General features: G+C 28.8%; 1 protein-coding gene across 1 annotated transcript in view; it reads left to right on the forward strand.

Annotated features, from left to right (window-relative positions):
- Positions 1-24,774, forward strand: part of LOC113383610 — a 261,160-nt gene that overhangs the window by 107,974 nt on the left and 128,412 nt on the right. The window contains exons 11-17 of the mRNA XM_026621865.1: positions 3,325-3,483; positions 5,243-5,314; positions 7,861-8,033; positions 10,478-10,593; positions 11,857-11,961; positions 15,603-15,776; positions 18,956-19,015. Coding sequence (XP_026477650.1) covers positions 3,325-3,483; positions 5,243-5,314; positions 7,861-8,033; positions 10,478-10,593; positions 11,857-11,891 — 555 coding nt within the window. The 3' untranslated portion in view covers positions 11,892-11,961; positions 15,603-15,776; positions 18,956-19,015. The remainder of the gene's footprint in view (positions 1-3,324; positions 3,484-5,242; positions 5,315-7,860; positions 8,034-10,477; positions 10,594-11,856; positions 11,962-15,602; positions 15,777-18,955; positions 19,016-24,774) is intronic.

The following is a 24,774-nucleotide window of genomic DNA, read 5'->3' on the forward strand; positions in this document are numbered from 1 at the left end:
TACATACATTTGTTTTAGATATGATAGATCTCTATCAAAATCACAAGCGTTTAAGTTACATTCCTTAACGTGAAAATATACGAGTAATACTAATACATACATTGAAGCTAAGACTTTTTTCAATTTTTAAAAAATATATTTTAATATATAAATGTATAGGGTAGGGCGGGGCTAGTTGAGCAAATTTTTACTTAAACGGATGTAGCACCTCAATGAAAAGTCTCAATAAATTGCTATATGGCTTAATGGATTTGTTGTTTATCGCTTAACAAAAGTGTTAATACTACTTTTTGGTAATAAGTAAAATTTAAAAGCTACAGCTGTTTAGATGCAAAAAGTCAAGTATGCTCAATGTACCCCATAGGTGAGGCAAGTTGAGCACTAAAAAGTATATAAAATCATAGGTTCAATGTCGATTAGTAATGAAATAAAATAAGTTTTTAATAACCAGTTCTATATTTATAGTCTTTATTGACAGAGAAAACAAAACTTATAGTAATTTGTTTTGAATAATTAACGAAAAGTAGAGTCAACAGAACAATATCGTAGCTTAGGAATTATTTTACCATTATATTCAGTATTTTTGTTTAAAATCATTATTTCTTTAATTTATTACTCATAGACTTAGCTTAAATCTTAAAAATAATGATCAATTTCTGGAAGTTAATGATAATTGTCTTAGTGACAGAACAAGTTTAGCAACTATGCTCAACTAACCCCAACTGGGAATTTCAAATAAAAGTGAGTTTATAAAAAAACCGTGAGAATTATAGCCAGAATCTCTGTGCACATTAAAAGTACTATAATTATATTGAAGAATAACATTTACCTGATTAAAAATAAATAACATTTGACTAAACCAGACGAAAACTCGTGATAAATTACGTTTTTACTTTTTGGTCTCAAAAGAAACAAAACGCCCGTGAGCCTCACTCATTTGTCCAGCGGCCACTAGCGATCGCGGAATGTTTATTTTTCCCAAACCTCTATCTTTCCGCCATATAACGCCTAAACGGACGGTGAATAGTTTTCGAGATATTTCGATTGCTCAACTTGCCCCTATGCTCAACTAGCCCCGCTCTACCCTACTATATAATGTTGGATTGGTACATAAGTACCAATTGGGTATTTTACTTATTTATTATTTAATTTACATCTGTGCATTTATATGTAATATAAAAATAGCACGAAGTGTATTCTATTCATGCGACAAAAAAGAATAGTTTTGACCATTCTTAAAAAAAATACATGTCAGTGTAATTAGCGAAATAAAAAAGGTTCTAATTACATCCATGAGTCGATCAATATATAGTTTGGCATGGCGTGAATTTTTTCACACTTTCATATAGCTTTTTCACACTTTTAATATATTTATTGCATCTACTTTTGAACCGCCTAAACTAGAACCTTATGTTTTTGCTAAAAATCGGATTTGCTAAATTTCTTTTCCTCGATGTTTTAAATCATTCTAAATAATTAAACACTACATTTGGCATAAATATAAGTGTGTATGTATGTGAGCCTAAATTTAATTTTCATAAACGACTGCACTGATTTCAAAAATTTAAAAGCCATTCGATGAAATTTGATAAGGCCTCCATTGGTTTTCAATTATTAATTTTGTGCTAAAGTTTTTGTGCATATTTTTACAAATGTAAAACCGCTACCAAAATATCAGATAAGGATCGTGTTCATTATTGTTTGGCAAACATCAGCCAACACGTTACTTCGTAATTAAATATTAAAAAACATATTTGGAGTTTTCAATGAAACTCGGCAATCGATAGTCTATAATCAATATAGTCCTGCAAGTGATTAAATTATAAAAATTCATTTATGTTTGAAGTAATTAGGCGCGCTTTTAGGACATATAACGGTTTTTTGTTGCATTTATAATTACCATAATTACAGATATAATTAGTTTTTTCGAAAGAAAACAAATAGAAATTGAATTGGTTAGTTTTTAGTGACAGCGAAAACTTTATTTTTAAAATAAACAATTGGAAATTTGATCTAAATTGCTAAATATCGATATTTCTAGTTTTATGTTTGGTAACTTAATTAATTACACCAATTGAAAAGTTCATACAACTCTTCAGAATATATTTATTAACTTACCGTAGGGCAAGTTATAGTAATCGCAAAAAAATCGAAAATGAAAGTTTTTATATATCTTCACGTTTCAAAAGTTTCTGAGTATTTTGGCATACCTTCGAAAAAAAAAGAATGTATGTGTGTATGCGTGTGTGCGGATACAAATTTTCGTCGAAGATTTCAGGAATACCGATCAACCGATTTTCATAATTCAAAAAACATTCGATTCGTATTGATAAGGAGACGTGCGGATTAGTCTTTGTTGGAAGTAGGCCTAGCCGTTCCAAAGATACGGGGCAAAAAGTGCCAAAATTCGTAACTCAGCTTTTAGGAGAACGGAGCATCGAATAGTTTTTTAATAATTCAGAAAACATTTTACTTGCATTGACAATATGAAGAATTGATAAAATTTTCATTAAGGCAAGTCTAGCGGTTTCGAAGATCTAATGAAAAAAGTAAAAAAAATACCATTTGGCGGTCAAAAATGATCATTAGACATATGCACATCAAATTATCAGAAATTTTATAGATATTTTAACAATAAGTATAAATTTTGATTACATTCCTATGGGTTCCGTACCAACGTTCATCCATTAGACGGCGAAAAAAAGTTCAGAATTTCCAAAATATGTCAAAATAAAGAAAACTTTTTTTTTCAATAAATTTTTTTTTTCAAAAAAGGTAATTTCTTATCAAAATTATAGTTTCTCAAAAATCTAAGTTTTTCGAAGTAATTTTTTTTTTCAAAAATGTTAATCGTTTTTAAGTTTTAAAAATTTTGGTACGGGAAGTTCCAGCAATTTGCCTTAAGGCATGTTGCCATGCGCCCCACTAATTTCAATACTACATTTATTTAAACTATTATAAAGTAAAAAAACATTAGCTTATTTACATTAGAAATGTAGACAAATTATTAAAATTGTAATGCATGAGGAAAACCGATAAAAGTATTTATATAAATAATTATATATAACACTTTTAGATTACTTATTGAATTATTAGAGTTTTAACACGTTTCTCCAAATAAAAAATAAAATTAACAAAAAGTTTTTAAATAAATGATAAAAGTATAAAATAAATATTTTTTTCACAAACTCACATGCATTTCTGAATATTTCCAATTGCGCATCAAGACTTCAGGAGTAGCGAAAGCAACTATAAAATATCAAGCTACAAGAAACTTAACTGTTTTTTTATTATATTTTATGAACACTGTTTTTTTGTCATTAGGTGAGAATACCAGAAAAGAAATCTCATCGTCATTCAAGAAGAGGACGAGAGGCATTATCTGAACCCATGATGCCCCATGAAGTATCATCACACTACACATTTACCCGGCAGGCAATTAGATCTAATTACATGTGCAAAAGCATTGAGGCCAAGAAAAAGGTCAGTACGTAAAATAAATTAGATTATATTCTGAATATATTTGCAGTATTCGAGGACACGAATCAAGAAATATTGAATACAACAACTACCACAATCTTTGCAATAATCTCGTTGGTTGCAATGTAGACTTAATCCTTCTCAATATTGATGAACTGATCTTATAACTTATTCAGTAAACAAGAGTTGAAATGTTGACAGTATTCGTGGTTGGTGGCAAATAATAATATATATATATATATATATATATATATATATATAATATATATATATATATATATATATATATATATATATATAGGCATATATATACACAATTATTTTGTACAAGTATTACATAGTTGCTGTAGGACCTTCCTGGTAATTAGGATCGATGTTAATGTTTAAAGCTATTTCGAAATTCTAAATGTGAATTATGATAAATTATCTATATGACTGGTTTAGTCAGTATGAATTAAATAAAATACTAGTTGGTATTGGTATTTTGCCTTGAGGCAAGTTACATGAACTTTCCGAAAAGTGTAAACAATCGACTTAATAAATAAAAAATAAATTAATTTATGAGTGATTATAAGTATTCCGAGTGGATTTATTACACATCATTGAAAATGAACGAACGAACACGTTAACTCGGAGTATTTTCAAAAAGCAAATTTTCAAAAATCTATAAATTTTGAACCATTTTTGAAATTGAACCATTTTCCGTAGGACTTTAATGGTTTACTATGTTCAAGACCAAGTAATTTATCGTTGTACCAACCAAATCATTTATTTTTAATTTTAACAAACGTCAAAAAACTACTCATTTTCTCAAACTTTGATAAATTTTCAAAATTAAACTACTTGTCGTAAGGCCGTAATATTTCAGTAAGTTCTATAAGACCATAATATATATGGCCAATAAAAGTTCCATTAAAATTGGCTTAAATTTTTTTTTCAACAGTTAATTGCAGAAAAACGGCTCGGTAGATGTTCACATAAAATTAATCAGTATCCTTCCTAACTAATATCTTTTGAACAGTTTTGAGTTTTTAAAATCGATTCTGTAGTATGAGCTTAAATGTGGATGAAAAGTTCAACACTTTTTTCAAATTACAAAGTAACGGCTCGGCAAATCGTCTCACAAAACTGACAAACGATAGTCCTTATTGAGATACCTCAAATGGCTTTTAAATTTCTGAAATCGGTTAAGGCGTTTTTGAGAAAAAGACCTTGAAGGATTTTTAAAATTAGAAATTCGATTAAATTAAATGACTTGTCATTGGGCCGCAATATTTTAGTAGGATTTAAACGACTATGGTATCTACCGTAAAAATAATCATAAAAATCGTCGATTTTTTTTTACAAGAAAACGGCCCAGCCGATCTTTACCAAAAACTAATCAGCACAATTCCCAACCAATATCTTTCGAACGGTTTTTAAATTTACAAATCGATTCAGAATTGCGGGCTAAAAAGGAAACGAAAAAGTTTTCACTATTCTGCGATTTACAAAGAAACGCTAGTCTTCATCAAGATATACGAATGGCTTTTAAATTATGGAAATCGGTCCAGCCGTTTGGGAGAAAACGAAGATTTACGGCAAATAATCTGTTCACACACACACGATTCAGAATGGCTTGAAACGTTGAGAAAACATAAAATTAGCAAATTAGTCGGATTTTTCGATGAAAACATAAACTTCTCCTTCGGGAAGTTAATAATTAATGAAATTTTGTCTCAAAATCAATTTCACGATATTTCTTTTCTTTTTTTTTCAATAGGTAATTCGAATGCTGTTTGTGATAATTGTAGAGTTTTTCATCTGCTGGGCTCCACTTCATGTTCTGAACACAGTAAGTCAACATTTATTTTGATTTATAATTTCATATAGAAATATTAATTGATTAACGAATAATTTTATTTAAATATTTTAGCATATTTTGTATTAAATAACCAAAAATATTAATTAATAATCAATTCATCTATATATTTTTTAAAGTCTTCAGTTATATACATAAAAGCGTTTAATGACCAACTAATAATTTTATTCAAATTTTATATTATTCTATTATTTCATTATCAACATGTGAAATATTAATCAGTTAATCTATAAATTAGAAATCAATCGAGCTTTTTGTAAATATACGAGGTCTGTTCAAAAAGTACCCGGAATTTTCGTTTTTTCAAAAAAATATTTATTTATTCGTCTACATTAATGTGGTCCCCTTCAAAGTAGTCCCCCCCAGATATAATATTATGCCAGCGTTTTTTCCAATTTTCGAAGCACCCTTGATATTCACTTTTTGATATGTCCTTGAGCACTCTCAGCGATTCGGCCTTTATTTCTTCAATCGAGGAAAACCGCCGTCCTTTCATGGGTCTCTTCAACTTTGGGAATAGGAAAAAGTCACACGGAGCCATATCTGGTGAATATGGAGGTTGGGGCATGACTACGGTATTGTTTTTGGCCAAAAATTACGAACAAGCAACGACGAGTGAGCAGGTGCGTTATCGTGGTGCAACAGCCATGAATGTTTTTTCCATAAATCGGAGCGTTTTTTTCGGATTGCTTCACGCAAACGTCGCATCACTTCAAGGTAATACTCCTTATTAACCGTACGACCTTGTGGTAAGAACTCTTGATGCACTATGCCGTTATAATCGAAAGAAAACAGTAAGCAAACCTTGACATTCGATCGAACTTGACGTGCTTTTTTCGGTCTTGGCTCACCTGGGCTCTTCCATTGGGACGATTGGGCTTTGGTTTCGACATCATAACCGTACACCCATGTTTCATCACCAGTTATGACCCTTTCAAGCAAACTTGGATCGTTGTTGACGTCATTTAACAGCTCTTGAGCGATGTTCATGCGATTGCTTTTTTGGTCAAAATTTAGCAGTTTTGGAATGAATTTTGCTGCCACTCGTTTCATGCCCAAAACATTTGAAAAAATGTTATGACATGAGCCAATTGATATGCCAACTTCATCAGCAACTTCTCTAATTGTGATTCGGCGATCATTCATAACATTTTTTCCACTTCTTTCACATTTTCATCGTTTGTTGACGTGCTGGGTCGACCGGAGCGTTCGTCATCTTCAACGTCTTCGCGGCCATCTTGGAAACGCTTATACCACTCGTAAACACTTGTTTTTTTCATAGCAGACTCACCATAGGCTTTTTGTAACATTTCACACACTTTGTTACACTTTATTTCATTTTTTACGCAAAATTTAATACAAATTCTTTGACTTTTCAATTCTTCCATTGTAAAAATCGCCGAGCTCAGAAAAACACGTCGAACCTTAGCGACTACCACAGACAAAGTAACAGTGAATATAGCTGAAAATTTCATCATACTTTAGGGGCATGTATACCAACACAATAAAAAAAATTTTGACAATCAGACACTCCAGACCCGCGAAATTTAAAAATTCCGGGTACTTTTTGAACACACCTCGTATATATATATATATATATATATATATATATATATATATATATATATATATTAATTTGGAAATATGAACAAACAACACTCTTTTTTGCACTAAAATATTAAATAATAATTTTCACAAACGTTTCGAGACTAGGTTTGTCTCATCATCAGTGTGTTATAATTTGAAATTTAAAATATGAAAACCTAAATTAGCATTATGTGTTATCCATTACAAGTCGCTTGATATACTCGATATATACTATATATTATATAGTATATCGAGCGACTTGTAATGGCATATATATATATATATATATATATATATATATATATATATATATATACATACATATATATATATATATATATATAATATATATATATATATATATATATATATTTATATATAACAAATGTATTCTGAGTGAATAATAGAGTACATATATATATATATATGTATATATATATATATATATATATATAACATATTTTGTATAGAACTTTATAATTTCAAATAAATTGGAAAGATGAATATCATTTATCGCAAGTATATATAATTTTTTTATTCAGGATGATTGAAATAAATCTACCGTCATATATTTCAACAACCCAAGGTAGTGTGTTTAATATATATTTCTCATATTAAATTTCTTCAACTTGTTTCAGGTATATTTATCTTCTGTTTTAAATATTCATCTTTGTCTTAATAGAAAATTATTTCTAAATATAAATTGTGTGTTCCAGTTGTATTATAACAAATTTTATAGACATTTATATAAAATGTATTTATTCCACGTGGCTGTTATTTTAACTCCTGTATTTTTCTTTCTTCCGATATTTTTATTGCAATAAATATTGGATGTGAGTCGATACATAAATATTATCGTAATAAACGAGAAGTGATTTAAAATTAAAATTAAGAAGTGGAAAAAAATTGATGCAAAATGATTTTTTATATAGGTGTACTTATTTTGGCCTAAAATATTATACGACTATGTGGGCCCTACTGGTGTGGCATTGGTTCAACTTTTGGCATACGTCAGTGCTTGCTGCAACCCTATTACCTACTGTTTTATGAACAGACGGTTCAGAGAAGCTTTCTTAAGACTGTTTCCTTGTGGATCACAATGCAGGTAAACTTTGAAATTGTAAATTTATTTATATTACTACTAGCTGTACCCGTTCACGCTTTGCCGTGAAATTGAAAAGTTGAACAGAGGTGTGTATTTGTTCCATTTAGTTTATCGTTCCTATTATCTGTTCAACAATTTATTTATTCAACAATTTGTCTACGAATTTATCTATCAACTTGGTAATATATCTACCATTTTACCAGCTTATCAATTTACCTGTCAACTAATTTACCTATAAACCCGATTCACATGACTACCAATTTACCTGTCAACCTATTTATCCGTCTTATTTGTCTATCTACCAGTTGTCCTGTCTACCATTTTACATATCCTCCAATTTACCTGACCACCAGCTATCCAACAAATTACCTTTCCACCGATGTACTTGTCTACCAATGCACCTGCGTATCAATTTACCTGTCTACCAATTTACCTGTCAACCTGTTTATTTGTCTACATATTCGTCCATCTACCAGTTCTCCTCTCTACCATTTCACATATCCTCAAATTTACCTGTCCATCAGTTTACCTTTATAAATTCTCTAATTCACCTTATTTATTTACTCATTATAAGCAAATTAAAGCTCAAATTGATTCCACATTTTAGTTAAAAAACGTTTGTATGTGAAAAAAGGGCTGTTTTAAAGGTTTTCGCGGAAATTATTCGACTTTTTCTCGCCGTAAGAACCATCCTTGGACTTCAACGAACATTTTAGAAAAAGAATTGGCCAAATTGGTCCAGGCGTTGTTGAGTTATGCGCTTACCAACACATTTTGCGATTCATATTTATATATAAGATTTTGAACATATTTGCTCTAAAAATTTCTGTATTGATATTTGTGTGACAACCTTACCAGACCATGAAATGTTTCTTGGCCATATTCATCAAATTTAAATTAAAGATATTTATTTTAACCATGATAGCATGAAGAGATTTAGAACCATAATTGGAGGCATAATGAATTACTTTCAAAATAATTGAATGACTTACGTACTTACAGGTTATTAATTTTTTTTTAAACAAAATAAAGCTATAATAAAAATTTCAATACTAGGGTAAATTTGTATCATTTATCTGTATTTTTCAAAGGGATATAAAAAATTTAGAGTAGCTTTTTCTTCAGTTGCGCTTATTTAAAAAGAGTATTAGGAGAATTTTTTTAATAAATAATGTAGGAGTTGATAGATCTATTTTAATAATTTTTTATGGTTCTATTCTGCTGGAATATTTAGTCCTTATGAAATTATTTATGAACAATTAGGCGTCCGAGGTATTTTACAAAATTAAATTACTTATAAATATGAATACATTAGCAGTTATTGCAGAAACTCCATTCTTTACATTTTGACTGTGGTTTGATGTTGTAGAAGTTTTACTCATAAGTCAAAAAATAATGCTTTAATAAGTCGAAATAAGCGTATAATGTTCAGATTGAACAGCTAACAGAAAAATCTGTATTCAAATTACTTTTATTAAATATTATGTACAACTTAAAATCCACATTATTATATGTTTTAAAAATCAATAATGTTAGTTATATACCAATTAGCTTCAAGAAAAATAGTTGTCTTAACGAGTAACTTCACAAAACTCATTAGATAACTCGACGCTTTACCATTTCTTTCTCTATAATTGAATCTCGTTATTAATTAAAGTATTTGAGTTTCAAGACAGACTTGTTATATATAAAATGTTTTTAGTACCCTGTTGAAGTAGTTATTGATTCAGATCATTTCATTTAAAATAAATCTACGGAAGATGAAAATTCTTGCAATTTAAAATTCATTCATTTATTCTAAATTAAATTTTTAAAGCAGGAAGTTTTGTATTTTTTATTTCTCACGCGATCTTCACGAGTACAAATGGCTCTAAAATGAATGAAATTCCATTACTCTTTTTATCAAAGTGTCGAGGATTTGTCATCACAAACACTTGAGCAATTTATACAAAGATACCACTAAGCCTTAGTGACTAAGGGATGTAATGCGATTTAATTACAAGCTTTTTGTAATGGAATTACAGAGGTTTTCTCAATTATTTAAACGATTGAAATTCAGTGAATGAATATTTGTGGTTAATGATTGTTAATAATTCCAATGAAAGTTCCAACATGTACTTGGCGTGATTATATTATCAAAGTTAAGATTTACATTTGTAGCTTGAATAATAACTGCATGTTTCTACTTGAAACTTTATGCTATTAAATCACAATTAGTGCACATTCTGTGAACTACATTTCAGATAATTTAACGCAGAGCACTTAGATCTCAATCAACATGACAGGTTCCTTGTGTGCATTTATAAAGATTTATATAATTTTAAGTAATTAAATAGTGAAATATTTTTTAGTTATTGTTGTACGTAAACATAATTGTTGTTTTATAATAGAGATCTATTTTATATTTGCAATATGTATATATGCATTTTGATACAAATATCTAGGTCATCATGCACTTCAAGGCATAATTTCACATCATCACATTCAAATGATGTCAGATGCGGCGATGCAATTGCTAGGAGCGGTGACGTCAGAGTGGTGCCTCAGCGACAGCGATCCGGTAAATAAATATTTTTCTGCAAAACATCACAATATATAAATATATATATATATATATATATATATATCACTTATTTCAAATGCAGCTTCTTCCCACTTCCCATGAGAATAATTCGTAAGGTAAAATTGAAGAAAATTCGATGCTCGTCGAACATTTTGTTTACAAACATTATACAAGTTACTAATTATTATACATGCTCGTTAAGTAAAGTACCTGCAATTATCATTACTGGTGCCTAACAATTACCTCAAGACAAATTCCTATTTCACAAATTAATATTGATTAATTGTAATTATTAACTATTTAGTTACATATTTGAGATTTATATACAACACTTTAATTAAATGAATCTAACTTTAATTACAAACTAGTGGGATGTATAGCATGGTGACTTAAGGCAAATTGCTGGAACTTCCCGTACCGTGATAAAATGTTCGAGGAATACTGAATGTTTTCAAACAGATTATTATAAATATTGTAACATTGTCTAATATTTATAAGAATTATATAAACTGAATTGCAAAGTTGAAATTATTTGTTTAAAGTATATTAGAACTTTAGTAAGAATTAAAAATAAAATCTGATTTATTTTCGATATACAAAAATAAAATTCGATTTAATTTTTTGATATTGAAAAAAATTTTTTTAAAGAAAAATATTTTAAAACAATTTTTTTTTCCAAAAACAATTATTTTGTTAAAACAAGCAGAAAGTTCTTTGAATCATTTAAATCGGACGCTTAAAAACTGCCATTTTTTAACATTTAGCTCTGTATCTTTGAAATGGCTGGGCCTACCTTTGCTAAAAACTAATAACCACTTCTCCCAATCATTACAAATCGAATGTTTTTTAGATCATTCAAATCAGATACTTAGTTCTCTCAAAAACTTGATTTCTGTTTTCTGCACTCTTTGCTCTTCATCTCTGTAACTGCTGGACCTGCCTTTGCCAAAACTGGTTGTTTTTGCACTTTCTTCTTCGTCTTATCGAATGTCATGACGAATCGAATGTTTTATGAATAATACAAATCTGTTGATCCGCGATCAACATATCGTGATACGCCAATGGTCAGAAATTTCGAAAATGTAAAGATATGCAAACATTTATATTTTCGATATTTTGCGATTACTATAACTCACCTGCGGGAAGTTGACATTTGATCTGTTAATTGATTTAATTAATTGTTTCTGATTTATATATATATATATATATATATATATATGTATGTATATATATATATTAATGTTCTGATTATAATTTCAGAAGTGATGATTCTAGAAGCCGAGGATCGTGTTTAGCAGCGCTACGTCATCGGATCTAATGGCATCATCCGCAGCGACGTCATCAAGTTACGTCAAGAGCGTACAGGTAAATTCTATAAAAGAAATAGTTTTTATAAAAAAACAAAAAACTGTATAAAATAATCTCTCCTTGACAATTACCAAAATCCAGCATCAAAACTTTATGCGATTAAGAAAACTCGCTGGTAGGTAAGCGGCTAGAATGATTGGATCTGAATCAGAGGACCGGGGTTCAAATTCACTTCGAACAGCATTTTGCCAATCGCGAGCAGCAATGACGAGGATTTTTATTTGAAAATATAGCAATACATTGCAATATGTTTACAAATGAAAATAGCTCTCATCCGGCATTGTTGCACCAATAAAAACATTCGCCCTATTACAGAAATTGTAATATCAATATTTCACAGAGATGTGGCAACTGTTTGGGTTGCCATCTTTTAAACAGACTAGTGTTAGGTCAAATTAGCGCAACAGCTTATAGGATTATTAAATTCCGATTGCTTCTTAAAAATTATCTAAACTAGTCGGGTGTATGGCATCGTGCCTTAAGGCAAATTGCTGGAACTTTCCGTAATGTTCGAGGAATATTGAATGTTTTCAGATAGATTATTATAAATATTGTTATTGTCTATTTATAAGATTCATATAAACTGAATTGCAAAGTTCAAATTATTTGTTTAAAGTATATTAAAACTTTAGTCAGAATTAAAAATAAAAGCTGAATTATTTTCGACAAAAAAAATTTTTTCCTGAGAAAAAATTGAAAAAAATATTTTGAAACTAATTTTTTTTCCAAAACTAATCATTTTGTTAAAACAAGTAGAAAGTTTTTTGAATCATTTAAATCGGACGCCTAGTTTCCTCAAAAACTGCCATTATCTGCACATTTAGCTCTGTATCTTTGAAATGGCTGGGCCTGTCTTTGCCAAAAACTAATAACCTCTTTTCCCAATCATCACTAATTGAATGTTTTTTAGATCATTCAAATCTAATGCTCCGTTCTCTCAAAAACTCGATTTCTATTTTCTGCACTCTTTGCTTTTTATCTCCGTAACTGCTGGACCTGCCTTTGCCAAAAACTAATCAGCACATCTCCCTATCAATAGGAATCGAATGTTTCTTGAACCATTTAAATCGGTTGATCCGTGCGCCCGAAAACGTGACCGAATAATTGTATCTATACATACATACACACACATACATTTTTTCTGAGGTATGCCATAATTTTCAATTTCGATTTTTGGACGATTACAATAACTTATCCTACGGGAAGTTAGACATGTGATATAGTGCAGTATTTTTATGGTAACTACTTTTTCCAGTGTTAATTATTTGTTGTTTCATAATTGTTTTTCAATCAGATCAAGTTGCTAAGTACATACAATTGATTATCAGAAATGCCAAAGTAATTGTATTTTAATGGGTTAAACTTTATTTAACTCACACATTTTTGGTTTAAAAAACTTCTTGTTGTAAACCATGCTTTAAGGTAAACGCACCCAAAAATTGTTTAGTTTTGATAACTTTGCGCCACCTATAAAACAGGTGACTTTGCTGTTGAAATCAGTTCTGTTCAGTTGTTCGAGCTGTCAACGTGTGTAAGTTTTAATGGAAGAGGTTTTACGAATTTCATTTAATAGTACCGTTTTTCTAAACAAAAGTTTTTACTTTTTATTTAATTAAACACACTTCAAACGTGAGTAGAACAAACATGTAATATTTTATGTTATTTAACAATATTTAAGAAAATGCATTGGAAATATACTACAGTTGTTCAAACTTTTACATTTATATGTATTTTATGTTGTTAGTTAACAACTAAATTAAACTTTGTATGATATGAGTGTACTTCAATCACTGTTTTGGCAATTTAGTTTTTATATTTGATTTCAGTTTGTATAAATACAATGCTTTGTACCATTCTTTATTTACTCACTTGATTGATATGTCTAATACAAATATCATGCAGTTTTGTTTGGCGGCTGACGTTACAGAGTAACTAGGTCCATGTGGCATTTTGCCTAAAAGCGTTTTATGAACATCCGGTATATGTAAATAATCGACTTGAATCAATTAGAAATCATAAAATTAATTTATGAGTGATTTATAGGTATACCGTCTTGTTGTATGGCTTGTTATGTAGAAAGTATTGCAGATTTTTCAATTTTTGTACATCATTTGAAACATAAGTTATTTTTGATAAATGGTTGTAATATTACACATTATTAAACAAAAAACAAAAAAGTATTTTGTACATTCACTGTGTTTTTTTTGTAGACAAAAAGTCAAAATTTGATTCACATACACACACACGTATACTTATTTTTTTTGTCTTGAAATGTCGAGAAACCATAAAATTAACAGGTCAGGTTTTCTGGCGAAAACATGTACCGACTGCTTCTACGGGAAGTTCAATAAATAGACATAGTATCGTATGTGTTGACTTTACGAAATTCAATTAAAACTAGTAAGGTGTATGGCATCGTGCTTTGAGGCAAATTGCTGGAACTTCCCCTACCGTAATAGAATATTCGAGGAAAATTAAAATACATTATTAAAAATACTACTTATATTATATGTACAGAAATGTAAATAAACAAAACTCAATTAATCAAATTTAATATGAAGGACATTGTCTAATATTTATAAGAGTTATATAAACTGAATTACAAAGTTAAAATTATTTATTTCAAGTATATAAGTGAGTTTTAGAACTTTAGCCAGAACTCAAATTAAAATCAAATTACCTTCGATATTCAAAAAAATAAATAAATGAATAAAATAAAAAAAATTGGAAACTTAGAAAAAAAATGAACAATTTTTTCCCAAAAGCAATCGTTTCGTCAATACACGCAAAAAAAAGTTTTTTGAAAAATTCCAATCGGATGCTTAGTTCTCTCAAAAACTGCCATTTTTTGCACATTTAGCTTGGTATCTTCGAAACAGCTAGACTTGCCTTTGCCAAAAACTCCGTTCTCTCTAAACCTTCATATCTATTTTTTGCACTCTTTGGTCTGTATCTCCTCAACGGCTATACCTGCCTTTGCCAAAAACTAATGAGCACATCTACCCATCAATAGAAATCGAATGTTTTTTGAACCATCGAAATTGGTTGACCCGTACGCCCGAAAACGTGGACGAAAAATTGTATCCATACATACATACACAAACACACACACACTCACATACAAACACGTCATTTTTTTTGAGGTATGCCAAAATGTTCAGAAACGTTCAAAGCGTGAAGAAATGTAAAAATTTCAATTTCGATTTTTGGACGAGTACAATAACTTATCCTACGGGATATAATTAGAAATACTAACATTTGAGTTAAATACCAATCAGTTTCTAGAGATATAATTTGCTCAACAAGCAACTTCACAAAAATCATTAGATGACTTGTCGTTTTATCGTTCTATGTCTGTAGAATTGAAATACCCCTTCGAGCGAGTATTTTAATTTTTTTTTTAAAGTAGTAATTTAGTAGAATTAGTGTTTTTTCTTCTAATTTCAATTCTTGTTACAACTGTTAATTAAACATCTATCAACAGTAGATAACTTTGATTAAAATGTAATAGAAAATAACGGATTTCCCTTGAAACTCCATTCATAAGATAAAGAAGTAGTAATTGATTTAGAATGTTTTATTTTAAACAAATCCATATATTTCAATTTAATGATTTGTTATTTTCTTTGTGATTTTAGGACGTCGAGCGGCGATCAGATGACGGCCCGTTCCGGTTGCAAATAACATGGATGGGCGAAAACGTTAAGAATTTTGATGCCGATAATGATGTAAATAGTGAAGTTGATTATTATGAAAATTTTGATGCAAATATTATCGAACACTGCCGACAAAACAGATTTCTCATTTTATAAGTAAGTTTTTTATTTTACATTTTTAGTTTATTTTTAATAAATGGCCGATTCTGCCGTAAAATATAGCAAGGCTATGTTACTCAGCGTTTTTCATACAAAGTGGTACTAAAAACTGACAAAACGGTATATATTTGCTGCGCTGTTAGGCGTTTTATATATACAACCTTACCTAGAAAACACACAACGTCTGACTGACAGCAAATACATTTCGACAGGTTTTAGTACCGTTTTATATGCAAAGCATATAACATAGCCTTTTCATAAAATTGGCCGATTTTACTGCAGAATCGCCCCCTTAATTTGGTTTCATAAGTGGTTGTGGTGGTTAATGACCGGTGACACTACAGTACAAAATGTATTATATTAGATAAAAATTATTTATGAATAATTTTATTGAAAGTTGTATAAATATATACTTGTACAAATAGTTATCGAATCTTTGTATATATGTACAGCTACTGGTTGTGTGTGAATTGTTACTAAGATTTTAAATTAAATGTTAATAATAGTAATTTAGTTAAAAATGATTCCAAATCTGTTATTCGGATTAAAAGTGTATTAAGAGCTTAACCGCCCATACAAATACATTCATCTAATCAATTAGTGCGTAAAATTATTGCTAAAAAAATTCAATAATATAATAAAGATAACAAATCCTGGCAAATTATCCTGTAAGCTATCATCATAGTACAGATATTTATTTTGAAATAAAAAGAAATTGTATTTTATAATGATAATGGTAGTTTAGAAATAATGTATTGAATATGGTTGCATAGTCAAAAAAATTAAGCTAGATAACTTTTAAAGCAAATAATTTGAATTATTAAGCAATGGCATAATTTTTAAGTCATAGCTTTGGCAATTAACACGTTAAATAATATTTGTGTTTTTAATAAAAGTAGCATATATTTGTAATATATTTGGAAAGTACTATATTGATGTTTTTCCAGGAAAACCAAGATACAAATATTACACTTAAGAAGTTTTTAACTCCTGCTTTTTTCACTATACATAATAAACTAACGTTGTTTGTTAAAAATTTCAATTACTAATATTACATTTATATATTTTGTAACTTATGTAATTTTATGTCTACGTTTTATGTTGCATGTTTATAAAGGTTTTCAACTTTATGAAATTAATATACTAATAAGTATATCGGTTTCTCGTGTACTAAAAAAATGTTAATTCAATACTTCTCGGCTCAATACATGTAATTTTATATCAATGAGATAAATTTTAGTCGTAACTTTGATATGTTAAATTTCAAATTAAAGTTGAATGGTAAGCACATATTTTTCTAGAAAATTGAAATTGAATGTATTTTTTGGTATAGACATTCTTGGTGTGGTTTAGCCCTACATTAAAAACTATATAAAAATATTCTATATATAAAAGTTGTTGCTTTAGTCTTTATTGATTGTAATAAAGCTGTTAAAATTTATGTGCCAAATCACAATCAACAACGCTGATTCTTACTTCCTCCCAAAAATGTTCGTAGATTAATTACAACTTTTTCTAATCCAAAGGTTTCCAAACACATCTCGAAATGGTATTTTTTTATATTCAATTTTTCAATTATATATCACTAGCAAGAGATACGTTATATATATATATATATATATATATATATATATATTAAGGATGTCCTTAATATGGACATTTTCGAAATTCCTTGCTCCCAAGGGCTCAAATGGTTCCAAATTGGTAAAAAACTATTCTCTTAAAGTTTTAGCTCTTAATATTGTTTTTTAAATAGAGCGCAATTTGTTCAAAGTTTTGTATAGAAATAGCATGAAAAAATTTTCAAAAGCTTTAAAAAAATTTTTAGATATAATTTAGCGAACAAATGAATGAGTTTTATTCAAAATTTGTCGCTAAGTTATACCTAACAAAATATTTTTTTCAAATTTCAAATTTTTTCCATGCTATTTTCATACAAAGTTTGAATAAATTGCGCACTATCTAAAATTTAATATTAAGAGCTAAAACTTCCAGGGAATTGTTTTTTATCAATTTGGAACCATTTGTGCCCTTGGTAGCAAGGAATATTGAAAATGTCCATATTAAGGACCACCCTAATATATATATATATATATATATATATATATATATATTAATTTAGAAATATGAACAAATAACACTCTTTTTTTGCACCTCTTGATATTCCATGACTCATCTTTTTATCCTTGATAGAGAATTCAGTTCAGAACAGTGAACTATGTGTAACTGATAACACATAATGCTTATATAGGTTTCCACAGTTTAGATTTTAAATTTATAACACGCTGATGATGAGACAAACCTAGTCTCGAAACGTTTGTGAAATTATTATTAAATAAATTAGTGCAAAAAAAGTGTTGTTTGTTCATATTTCTAAATTAATATTTATCTATCCACTCAGAATACATTTGTTATATATATATATATATATATATATATATATATATATATATATTTACTGATAGATTTGATATTAAAAAGAAATGTATTACTGTCAATTTTTTAATAAATTAATTTTAAGTATTTACTAATATATATAGTATTACCATATGTTTGTTAAGTTTAATTAATTATTATATAACATTAATTTGGAGATATGTTATCGATAGTATAAATGCTCAAAGATGTACCTCAATTTAAAATATCATAGTAGACTGAATGTAATATTTATAATAGATATTTCACATAAAATGTTTCACAATAAATATGAATATTATTTCATATTTTTGGTATCATCCCATATCGCAAGTAATGCAACTAAACTTTTTAGCTTGTATGAAATAATAAACAAAACTGACAAAAATTATTTATTTTTTAATACAAATACAAAACTTACATCGAATAATACTTTCGTAAATGATTTAAATATAATTTGATTAATTATCTAAACTTTTACCAATATTATATATAATATTTTTGCATCGTGATTGTAATTGAATTAGAAATTCAACATAGAATTATCTTTTATTATTTCAAATATATAAAATGAATTCATTATAATTCTCCCAAGTATGAATAAACGTCTTAAGTGTGTTAGTAAAAGTAGAAGAAAAACACTTCAATTATATTTTAAGTTAATTTTATAAGTTTAAGTTTGATTAATTTTTATTTTTGTTGAACTATTTTTTCACACTTTTATTTTCTTTTGATTTTTATATTATTTGTATATTTTTCAGAAATATGACAAATAATTTATTGGATATGAATGAAGATACCTGAGCAACACAAGTAAAATTGTAAGTTTGTTTTCTCTAGTATTATTTATATATATATATATATATATATATATATATATATATATATAATATAGATGTTTGTTTTACTAATATATTCAAGATGCCTTAAAATTAAATTTGAAATATATACAATATTTAAGTACACGCATACATATATCATGTCTACACAATATTTATACACAACTATATATAGGACATAGGAGCATAAATTATTTATTATCCGAACAATTTATTTTGAATATATAATAATATATGGAAACATTAAAAATGAATCCCTTTTACGTTAATATGTTGAATACCTATCACGTCGACACGTTTATAGACATTTTACTATAATATTGCATACAATACAGTTTACTGATATTATTTCACTAAGAAGTTTATAAAATAACCAAATTTTGCAGACATTTTGCTAATTTACATTAATAATTTTATTATTACATCAAGTTTCAATACTTCTTATACTATTGTTTTGCAATATAGGTTTTATACAATAAATATCACATAAAATTGTATACGAAACAGTAAGATACAGTGTGATTTAAAATCACGATATTACTAGATATTTTTAGTTATTATGCCATTCTTACAGTTATTTTCCTATTAAATTTTTTCGTCATACTTTTTGATTTCTAACTCACCAAAGGAGAAGTTTGTTTTCATCAAAAAATCCGATTCGCTAATTTGATGTTTTCTCGACGTTTTAAGCAATTCCGAATCGAATGAGACCAAATTTTGAGAAAGTATGTGTGTGTGAACAGATTTTTTGCCGTAAATCGCCGTTTTCTCGAAAATGGCTGGACCGATTTAAAAAATTTAAAAGCCAATCGACATATTTAGATGTGAATTATCTTTTCTTAGTTTTGTGCGACGATCGGATATGCCGTTTCTTTGTAAATATCAGAAAAGTGAAAAAAAAATATTTCACGTTTTAGCTCTCAATTTGGAATCGATTTAAAAAAAAGCAAAAACTTTTCAAAAGATATTGGTTGGGAATGATACTGATTAGTTTTAGGTAAAAATCTACCGTGCCGTTTTTTTGAAATTAACCGTTGAAAAAAAAATGTCTATTTTTATGAACCTTTTTTTTGGCTATAGATATCATGGTCTTATAAAGCATACTGAAATGTTATGTCTCTATGACAAATAGTTGATGTTAAAATTTGTATCAAAAGTTGCTTTTGTCATGTGATGAGTCAAACATTATAAACTCATTAAAATTTAAAATAATTAGCTACAATTTTGTGACATAAAAGCACGAGTCTGTGTTATTATATTACAGTTAATTTAAATGTGTTTGAGAAAATTTTATTCGAAATCGCAAGAGAAATAAACTGTTGAAAATTTTATCTAAATATCTAAATTTCAATTTCGATTAATTAAGTTAATTCTTGCACCTTGCCTTTAGGCTCAATGCCACTTTCAACTAGTTTTATTATCAAATTCTGGCAACTCCTACACTAAATTTTGATTATCAAGGAAATCACAACACGAGTCGCTTATTTTACTATAAAACGATACGGATTTCTGAATTAAAAAAAATCAAACAAAAATCATAATGATATAACTTTAATGTAACTCTGATGCAGATCTACATTCTGTCAACCAAGTCTTTCTTCTTATTTGATCTCTCTCATTACGTTTCAAAGCGCTTTCTAAACTCGATTTTCTTTGTATACTTTTTCGAGAACCTTGTGTATTTTTATCAATACAGCAACATTTACAATTTTTTCCCAATAATCTCAAAAATGCTTCTCGGAATCTACGATTCATGAAGCAGTAAGTTATTGGGTTGCAGCAGGCGCTTACGTAGGCTAAAAGCTGACAGTAAGTTATAAGAGAGTATCCGAGACTTTTATAAACTATTTCTGGATAAAAAAGAGCCAAAGTGTTGATCACATATAGAGGTGTCCAACAGATAAAGAATTCCATGACGACCACTCCGAGCATTTGAATGACTCGTTTTTTAGAAAGTAATGATTTCTCAGCGTTTGTTCTGTGAAATAGAAATTAAAATTGATTTACTTTATTTGAATTAAACATTGTGAAGTTTCATATAACTTTTGTGCAAAAATCTATATACATTCGAATAGTTTATTTATTACAAAAATCAATAAAATAACAAAAACTTAAAATCATATATGCACAAGCTTCGGTATGCTTGAAGAGTAAAACTCCTTATTCATACGGTCAAAAGATTACTTACCTATTTTTGAAACATTAATTTTGAATTTTATTATTATTATTTATTATTAAATAATAATATTTTTTTATTAATAAATAGTTCTCAATTTTTAGGCATTAGGTATTATTTAATAAACAATTGCTAGTAATACAAACCTTCTCAATCCAGGACTTTGATTTTTCCAATTCTCGCTGACTAAGTTAATAGCCGTGTTGGAATCTCTAGACCACTGTTTGTCCTTTAATTTTTCCAACTTCATAGTTTTCTTTCTAATTTTTCTATTTATTTTATTTGCAGCAGAAGTCATTTCGTTCAATGTTATATCATTTAGACGACTTCCAATTTCGTCATCTTCGTGGTAATTTGTTAAACCCCTGGATATATTAGCTCTTGTAACAATATCATCACATCGACAACATTCGAACTGTCTTCCTTGACAGCAACAACAATTGGTTACGCAATCGCTACTTTTGGTTACCTCACGATGGCAACAGCTCAACAGACCGCTTTTAGTAGAATGTTTTGTATTTGTATTATTTTTTATTATCATTTTTTTGTGGGGACAATTGCTTAATTCGTTTCTGGATATATCATTATGGAGATAACAAGACACATCATTTATGTTGTATTTAGCTTTATGCATACAACTTGATGTATCATCATCTTCGTTTTTGGAAATGCGACAGGATGATGTCAAGTCATTTTTTATTATCTCGCTACATATATCAGAAATACTGTTACTAGACATGTCACTATGTCGACAATTTAAAGACTCGCTTTTGCATTGCAGATTTTTTGTTACGTTATTTTTCTGGCAAGCGTTAGTTATGGAGTCGCTATTACTTTTTGATATGTTTTTGTGATAATTTGCATTCTTTTTAATCTCGCAAACGCACGTTTTTCCATTATGCGTCGTGGCAGTAGAAAATGTTGGTAAATTACACCCTGATGCACTCGGATCCATTCCACTGCAAGTGGTGATATTGTTGATGGTGACGTTATTTATGGTAATATCACCAGCACACGTGACTTCTCCATTTGCGCTACAGACAATATGTGGACACCATGAGGATTGAGTAACGGTCGATCGGAGGGACATCTCTCGATCGAAACTCTTATGAGATGATTCCCTGGAATAATATTAAAAACAATATATGCAATGTCAATGTAGTATCTTAAGTATAAGATTTTATCATACATCGATCGTCCTTCGCGAAATCGTTTCCGCCTGATATCAGCCATCAGATGACGACGAGATGGTGTCGATGTCGATGGGTGATGATGATGGGGTGACCCATGACGCCATCTAGCTTGGGGTGATGTACGCAAGCCGCTAACATAGGGTGAATTTATATGATTCAAGCGACATCTGGTAGCTGATCCACCCCTTGAGTTTAAATATACTTCCATGGTTCCATTATTTGCTAAAAAGAGATACATGTAAAATAATATTTGCTTTTAAAGTTTAAGCAAATTGCCGTAACTTTTCGTACTCTAAACAAAACCCTATTTGATTAAATTTTCCATTAATAATAACACTCATTTTTTAATGCAATCTTTTTAGAGGAATACTGTTAATAATTATTTTTATTTACTTCCCGTAGGGAAAGTTATAATAATCGCAAAAAAATCGGAAATGAAAATTTTTATACATCTTTACATTTCAAAGATTTCTGAATATTTCCTTATAAAAAATTGATGTATGTGTGTATGTGTGCGGATACAAAATTTCGTCGACGATTTTGTGAACACCGATCAATCGATTTGAATTTTTCAAAAAACATTCGATTTGTATTGATAAAGAAACGTGCTGATTTGTTTTTAGCGAAGGCAGGTCTAGCCGTTCCGAAGATACGGGGCAAGAAGTGTCATAAACGGTGACTCAGTTTTTGAGAGAACGGAGCGTCCGATTTTAATAATTCAAACAACATTTACTTGTATTGACAAGATTGATTAAATTTTTGAGAAGGCAGGTCCAGCAGTTTTGGACCCTCAATAAAAAGAATTTAAGAAAATGTCATTTGTCGGCCAAAAATGTTTATTGGACATATGTACATCAAATTATCAGATATTTTATAGAGATTTAAATAATGTGTACACATTTTGTGTAATTTTTTTTTGGGTTCGTATCAAGATTTTTAATTACGGTACGGGAAGTTCCAGCAATTTGTCTTAAGACACGATGCCATGCACCTCTTTAGTTATACATTTATATTTATTAATGAAAACCTTTTTTTTCAATTCTGTTGCTACACTGTATTTTCTAAAATCTTGATCATAATTCGTATTTTCAAGATATTTTAGCTTATAGAAATTGTATTATAAGTATTATTTCATGTTGTGACATTCTTCATATCTGGTATAAAATTGCAATCGTTAATTTTTATTTTCATTAAAATACGCATGAAGCAAACAATATTAAAACATTACGAAATTCAAATAAAGGCGTGTTTTTGAAATTTTAGTCCACTCTAACCCATTCCATCAAATCAAGTCGATTATTTTTCAGCAAGATGCTCATAGATTTATCTTTGCAAGTTTTTATTGCATATTGGGAATGTAAAAACTATCAATTATGATAGTTCTGTTGAAAAAATTAATATCCTATTTTCACAAAATCCGGAAACCCGATTTATATTCTATTATATGTGTGTATGTTTTAGATTACAGCATAACTTACCTATCTATTACAGCATAACATATCTATCTATCTATCTATCTATTATCATACCAGACAGTTTTAATAAAACAATAAAACTATATATTTACAGTAACATCAGGTGCATATTGTGTAATATTTAATTACATAAATTATACAAGGTTCAATGCAACTAAAACGCAGAAGTCTCGGGGCGGTTTCAGTTTAACAATATGTGTACGTTGTCAGATTTTCATATTGTATTCCGCTAAATTGACTTGTATGCTTCAAAATTTCAAACACCCGACTGAAGTTTTAAATGATTTTGGAATATTAAGTTATATTATGCACAATTAACATGATACTCGAAAGGCACATTTGAAACTTAAGAGGCGATTCTGCTGTAAAATAGACCTATGTTAAGGCGCAGTTTTCATACAGAATGGTATTAAATATTAACAAAAGACATGTGGTTACTGTGCAGTCAGGCGTTTTGGATAAAAATGTCAAAAAACGATGTTCTTATAACTGCATCTTTATGATATAGCTTAAAAACATGTAAGTGAAGTTGATCGCACAGCAAAAACATGTCATTTTGTCAGTATTTAGTACCATTTTGTATGAAACCTGCTGCGTAGAATAGAATAGGTCCGTAAATCTTATAAATTTTATAATCTTGACATCATGTACAATGTTGTTTTGACACCATTATTCTGTGATGTTTACCATTCGACCTAAATATTTATCAAAACAATCAATTAACTTCCCGTAGGGCAAGTTATAGTAATCGAAAAAAAATCGAAAATGAAAATTTTGTATGTAACTCAGTTTTTAAGAGAATGGAGTGTCCGATTTTAGTAAATGAAATAACATTTTACTTGTATTGACAAGATGAAACTGATTACTGATTACTGATTAAATTTTTGGGAAGGCAGG

Source organism: Ctenocephalides felis, unplaced genomic scaffold (assembly GCF_003426905.1).
Source record: "Ctenocephalides felis isolate EL2017-DRISC unplaced genomic scaffold, ASM342690v1 CF-g0.4_SCAFFOLD_00845, whole genome shotgun sequence".
Classification (NCBI taxonomy): domain Eukaryota; kingdom Metazoa; phylum Arthropoda; class Insecta; order Siphonaptera; family Pulicidae; genus Ctenocephalides; species Ctenocephalides felis.